At 35.3% G+C, this 7,188-nt stretch overlaps 1 protein-coding gene across 1 annotated transcript; it reads right to left on the bottom strand.

The window, feature by feature from the left end:
- Positions 1–1,059: 1,059 nt before the first annotated feature.
- Positions 1,060–1,713, bottom strand: LOC115883699. Its single transcript, XM_030902092.1, has one exon. It carries the CDS (start codon positions 1,711–1,713, stop codon positions 1,060–1,062), a length of 654 nt encoding a protein of 217 aa, XP_030757952.1.
- Between the last annotated feature and the right edge of the window lie 5,475 nt (positions 1,714–7,188).

The raw sequence follows: 7,188 nt of genomic DNA on the forward strand, positions 1-7,188 counted from the left end.
CAGGCACGGGCACGTACATAGTACGTAATACGTGTAATATAATAATAATAGGGGAGATTGCCCCAGTGCCGGACACCTAAGCTCTTTCCCTTCTATTTTTTTGAAAAAACATTCTATTACAAAAATTTAGACTGCCATTGATGGAAGAAAACCTAATTAATATATGGTAGTAAATTTAAACCGATATGAATTCATATAGACAGTGAAATTATAAATTTACGGCAGTATTGCTAATCACTTTGTAAAAAAAACTGTTCCCAGTACCGGACAATATATATTTTGAATATTAAACCAGATAAATAAATTTACAAAGCTTTCATTAGAACAGATAAACGGACAGATTACAAGAAATAATACTACTCTTACGAATTCATACTTCTTAATAAGTTATTGTATGCAATGGTCACAAACAAAGTAAGGGATATTATCATTATCAGCATACTCTACATGAGCCCACCCATCACATCTTGAACATTGGACCCAGTCCTCCTCAAAAGTTTCACTGCAAATGATGCACTCGGTTTTGTTAGAAGCCTTTTCGTCTGTTTTCTTTTCTTCAGCTTCGTCTATTAGCTTTCGTTTAACAGACAGAAACTTTTCAGATTTGGTATTGATTTTGTGTTTTTCATTTATGTTTTGTTATACTTTGTTGCTTTGCTTTCTCCTGTTTTTTTAACTCAACCTGCTGTTTTACTTCTGCTTTGTCTTCAAGCATTTTTTATATGGCGTAGAAGTTAATATTTCGCTTTTTTCTCCTTTCCTTTTCCTTAAAATTATTTTTCTCTGTAGATCATCAGTAACTGGAGAAATCTGACTGATGGCATTTTGGAAGGCTGTTGATGTGGAGGGAATTGCCTCATAGTCGACTGACTGAAAGAAGTTCATTGTTTTGTCGGTAAATGTGGAAATGTGGAAAAATTTCTACTTTTTTCCCACTTTTTTCATTGTTAACTTCAGGTATGGCGGGAATCAACCCATCAATGATTGAAGATGAAATATTTGTATCTTTATTAGGAGATCGGGGCGTCAAACTTACGGTAAAACCAACAGAAGAAGAAGTTAGAAGTTCCGTTGATTTATTGTAGAAACGGAAGGAACTATTTTGTCAAATGAAGACTGGTTTAGAGATCCGAAGTTTAAGCCAGTAGAAGGGGTTAGTGAATGATTTTTAGGTTCATGGTTCTCTTGGTTGTCGGCTTCTAATATTTTCGTAGTGTTTGAAGCAGGAAGAAAATCTAGTTCTGTAAAGATATTTTTGTTTAAGGGATATATCCCTGTACATTGAAATGCAGATTGTGCCAATTCCATTCTACAAATTTTTGAAAATGCGCTTCCAACTAAACCACTGATTTCTTGAACAGTTATTTTTAAGCCTAGTCTTCCGTATTTGCTCATCCAGACCTCACATGCTGCATTAAATGCACCTTTAAACGGTTTCATAATAGCTCTGTCCAAAGGCTGCAGTTTGTGTGTCGTGTGAGGGGGCAAACTTAGCATGTGAACGTGGTGTTCTTTTGCATATAAAATAACTTGCAGATCCTTATGTGTGCTATGGCCGTCCAATATTAAAAGAATTGGGTTTTCCTCAGTCGGATTAACTCGATCCACGAATGCATTTAACCATTTTAAAAATCCTTGGACGGTTATCCATCCACTTGGATGAGCGACAAAAATGCTTCCAATCGGTGCATCTTTCGTAAGTTTAACATCCATTCTTTCCCTTAGAAAAACAAGGTGGTATAAATTGGTCTCCTGCAGCATTTATACAAAGCATTACTGTTTGATTTTTCCCTCTTTCACCAGATGTTAGTTTGCTGACCTGTTTTTTCCCTTTAATGACAAAACTTTTAGTGCGTTAGAATGTACCACAGACACGCCGGTTTCATCGCAGTTAAAAATCCTACTTGGGGAAAAGGAATATTTCTTCATCAGGTTCTCCAGCTTCTCAAAAAAGGCCTCCACTTGTTGCTTGTTAAATCCTTGCGCTCTCTGAAGGCTAGTTGATTGGGCAGAACGCAACGAAAATTCTGGATGCCGGTTTATAAACCCACGATAAAATTTATTTCCTGCTGTCTTTTTTGTTTTACTAAATTGATGCTGTAATTTGAAATGCTCAGCGAGATCATATGCTAACTTTAAAAATTCCTTTTTGTTGACTGGTAAAAAACGATTATTCAAATCCTTAAGGTGTCCCACTATTTCATTTTCTTAGTCAACATTAAATGTATTTTCAAATCTTCCTAATGTAGGTGTCATTTTAACGACATTTCCTTTTCGGAGAGTCGTGACCCTGTCTCCTAAAGAACTTTTAGGAACAGAGAAGTGGAACGCTGCCTCCCTAATGCTATATTTCCCTGACAGTACATGGTCCACAGCATTTTTCATGCTCGTTTCATCCCACTTTCCTTTTTGTTTATTTGGCATGATTAATATGCCTGAAACAACAAATAATAATAGTATTGACGGCTATAATCTGCCTATCACGATCAATTATATTTTGTCCGGTACTGGGCAATGTACAGGTGTCCGATACTGGGGAAATGTCAGCAAAAAATAAAATACGCATTGAACATAACCTAGAAATAATTTCGTCCGTTTGCGCATGTGGTTATAGTCTCCAATAATGTAAGTTGTTATATAAGTTATTAGTGAACTACTAAACTTACCTTTACGTATTATAAAAGGGGCCTAAAGTTTAGTGGAATCACTTGAAAACACCCACGTAAACACTTAATCACAAATATCTCCACAATGACATGAACTAAATGGAAATGGCGCGAAATGTGTAACGTACATATAGCGTTTTAACTGATTTTAATAGGGAGTTACAGCCAATTCATATAGAAACCAGAAAATCAAAAGTGTCCGGTACTGGGAACTGTCCGGCGCTGGGGCAATCTCCCCTACGTATATAGGCGGAAGAAGGAATACGGAAGTATGGAGATTTATAAAAACAACAACTGAAAAACAGGAATCAGCCTCTATATAAATAATAACCAACAAAGAATGGGTGAAATATTATTCCAAATTGTTGTCAGAGAACAGACCTGAGTATCAAGAACCGCCACAGCCAGAAATAAACATTGAAGGAGAGGAAATCTACGTGGATACCAACAAAATAAAGACCGCTATAATGTCTTTAAAGAATGGAAGAGCATGTGGCCCAGAGGGAGTATATGCGGAACTCATAAAATCTGGAAGCAAAAAACTGTTTAGAATGTTAACAAACATAGTTAACCAGTGCTTAAATGGTCATCCAGTACCTGAACAGTGGAAAAAAGCATATATCTCCTCTATATATAAGAGTTATCAGATGCATAAATGGCATTCTATGGAGCACTGAAATTACAAAAAACAGGAAATATAATATATACGAGACACTAGTTAAAAGCATATTACTCTATGGATGTGAAACATGGCGACTCACTGAAAGGAATAAAAGGAAATTAGAGACAACAGAAATGGACGCGATTAGAAGAGCAATGAGAATTTCACGGAGGGATAAGATCAGAAATGAAGACATTAGACAACAGATGGGAATAGAAGGAACAATAGTAAATGATATAGAACAAAAACAATTAATATGGTACGGCCACGTTCAGAGAATGCACAATGAAAGAATTCCAAAACAAGTCATTCATTGGATACCACCTGGTAAACGAAAGAGAGGACGTCCCAAGAAAACATGGATGGAAGGAATAAGAAGGTCGATGAGCGAGAAAAATCTGACCGAAGATTAATGGGAAAATCGCACAGGGTGGAAATTAGGCATCGGACAACGTCGTAGGACGTTCTGACCCGAATTTATATATCTACTTTATCAACTCCACCAAATCTTAACGAACCTTCAACTTCCAAAATTAATATCACTTATTTTGAAGAAATAAATCCCAGTTCTGATACCAATACAATTTTAGAAAAAAGTATTAGTGATGTTCTTAAGGAAATTTCTCCCGCCCCTAATCAGCTGAACGTAGAATTGTGTCAAGATTAAGATGTGCTGAATAAAGTGAAATGCTTACTTCTACTCCATTTAAAAATGAGCTGGAAGAAAAAAATAAAAACAAAGATAATAGAGTTAAGAAAAATTTCAGTCAAAATGAGCAATTCTCGCTAAAAAACAGTTGCTCAAGAACAGAAAAAGCAAAGAACACAAATAGAGGAAGATGGCTGATTCTACATCAGGCGGCGGTCGGTGGAGCAAGCAGCAGGAAGTGACGTAAATCAGCTAAGAACATGTAAAATACGCTAGTAAATAAGAATAAACAGGTTTGAATCGCTTTGTTTTGAACTGTTTTGAACTGCTTTTTAGCGTAAAACAACAGACCTTTTCAGTTTTTGTTCAAACCCGTTTACTTCTGTTTTAAAGCGGTTGTTTCTTGTTTAAACCCGTTTATTCTTATTCATTAGCCTATTTTACATGTTCTTAGCTGATTGACGTCACATCCTGCTCCTTGCTCCACCGCCGCCTGGTGTGGAATCGGCCATCTCCCTCTACTAAATTATTGTACCGTTTGTCATGAATGTTTTGACGAAGACTAGATTCAGTGTTGTAAATGTAAAAACTGGACCCATAAGGCTTGTTCTGGTGTTTAAAAAGATAAAATGTATTACAAATGTGATCTGTGTTGAAATTTTTGTGTTCTGCGGCAATATCCACATTTTTTTCTGGGTCCGATATTGCCCGCCAATTTTTCAGAATGTTCCTTTTTTTTTTGTCTTTTTTTCCTCAGATAATTTTGTACTTATTTTTTAATTTTTAGGTTTGTTAGTTTTTAGATATGTAAGGTAAATGTAAAATAATCGTTTGAATATGATTTTCTTGCAGAAGTTTGTTATTAAAGGTATGTTTTGCGACGATTTGTTATCATGTCCGATACTACCCGACTTTCCCCTATAGAAGGTATAGTAATACGCTTTGAAAGTTTATGGAAGGTATAATAACAATTTGCTGTTGGTATCTTTTAGAATTTTTATACTAAGACGAACATAGAATAGACAGACCTGATAAGCAAAGACGGTAAATTTGTCAAAAGTGCAATAAGTCTAGTAAGAGGGCATTTCAAGGTTAATAGGAATTTTAAGCTGATGGGATTCACGGAAAACGCCATTTGCAAATTTTGTCAATCAGGAGAAGAACCGGCAGAGAACATTCTATGTCAATGCGATAGCCTGGCAAATGGCTTTAAACGATATACCCTTGGCAATATGACCTGGAAGATACAGTCTTCAAGTTATTAGTTGAAGGAATCAGACATATCACAACCACCTATAGATTTGACACAATCCTAATAATAAAAATATCTAGGAAAATCTTGGTTTGAGGTGTAGACAACCTTAATAATATTTTGAAGAGACTCTTTATAGGATGTTCCATTATAAAAAACACAAAAACACAACTTTGATGTGTCACTTTTTTGGGGGACACTTGTAGAACTACGTATATTTTTAAAAAATGCTCTAAATTAACCTACATAAGTACTTACAAAATTCCATTTCAATACAAACTGTCGTTCTCCTTAGAGCCTCCGCGTTGCATGAGAGGCGCCACCCTGTATATAGTAGTAGAGTATTAATTAAAAGGGTTGGGAAAAGTGATTTTATGGTAGGTATAAATACGCCTTCAGACCATTTTGACCGGAAAGGCAAAGGCCATTATTACTGGCCATTCATGGTCAGTAACATGAATTAAGTCCAGCATGAAAAATTTCAACTATTCAACCAAATATTACAGCTGATCCTACCTGAAGTAGTCACTAAAATATATATTTAGACCTTGTTGTATTTATTATACTTACCTTTACTCAATAAAATTCTAAACAAATCCTCTTTGGTTCCATTTGGTGTTCGTAAATTCAGATTTAATGAACCATTGCACAGTTTGAAGGTTGAAAATATAAGAAATCTAAGAAAATTTTGAAGACACTGCATTGCGTTTAGGAAATTGAAGTGGAGTTTTATAATACCAGCAATAATTATTAACTATGTCGTTAGCCCTTAATAGAGCATTACATACTTCGAATGTCATTGTCAATGATATTTAATAAAGAATTAGACGTTCCTCAAAATTGCCAGTTTGGATCCATTAAACTATACTTCACCGATTACGTTCAATACGACTCAGAAATAATAATAAATATAATGAACCGAGTGCATCATCCTATTGCATCCACTGCAAGATTATACTTACTTCGAACAAAGGGGGCAGGGGACTTTCAAAGTTCGAAGATATTTGCAGAAAACAAGTAAGCAGTTTACAAAATTATTTTAATAACAAAGAAAAAACAACTTTACACCGAGCAATAATAACAGCTGACACAGGATGTTCAGTCTTAAACCTAGCTAGAAATGAAATCACTGATAGATCACCACTGAGTGTATGCGACATAATGCAGGAATTAAAGGGTAAGGCGCTACACGGAAAATACTTTACTGAATTGGATGCAGAGTGTGTAGACAAAAGTAAATCAGTAAAATACCTACCAAACGGAAATTCAACTTACCGGCGAAACTGAGGGCTTTATATGCGCTATTCAGGATCAGATGATAGTTACAAGATCACACAGGAAGTTTGTTCTGAAAGAAAACATAACGGACAGATGTAGAATGTGTAACCAATTTTCAGAATCCATACAACACATAAGTTCAGGTTGTCCCACGTTAGCACCAAGAAGTTATACAGAAAGGCATAATAACATAGCAAAACTAATTCATTTAGAACTGTCACTAATCCTTGGTTTACAGTTTGTGCAGACGAAGTATTTTAATTACACCCCAGAACCTGTAATGGAAAATAGCAGCCATAAACTATATTGGGATACACTTATTTTAACAGATAAAACAGTATTACATAATAAACCCGATATACTATGGATAAACAAGGACAAGAAAGAATGCATAATTGGTATAGCCGTACCACTAGACCAGAATCTTCAAAAAACTGTAACAGAAAATATACAGAAGTATCAAGATCTTGCATGTGAATTAAAAAGAGTATACCAGCTCAATAAAGCCATGGTTTTACCTTTTGTAATCTCTACCAATGGACTTATTCATAGAGATTTTACAAGGAACACGGAATTATTGAATTATTAAACACAAAGCTTACCAACGAGTGCTTAATAGCAGCCATATTGGGAACAGTGAGAATTGTCCGAAAAGTGCTTAATATTTAAAAGACCCTGAACT

The sequence above is a fragment of the Sitophilus oryzae genome, unplaced genomic scaffold (genome assembly GCF_002938485.1).
Source record: "Sitophilus oryzae breed Bouriz unplaced genomic scaffold, Soryzae_2.0 scaffold_1976_pilon_pilon, whole genome shotgun sequence".
NCBI classification, from domain to species: domain Eukaryota; kingdom Metazoa; phylum Arthropoda; class Insecta; order Coleoptera; family Curculionidae; genus Sitophilus; species Sitophilus oryzae.

Excerpts from the sequence above, each read along its gene's own strand:
- LOC115883699 (XM_030902092.1), bottom strand. The coding sequence starts at position 1,713 with ATGGATGTTAAACTTACGAAAGATGCACCGATTGGAAGCATTTTTGTC.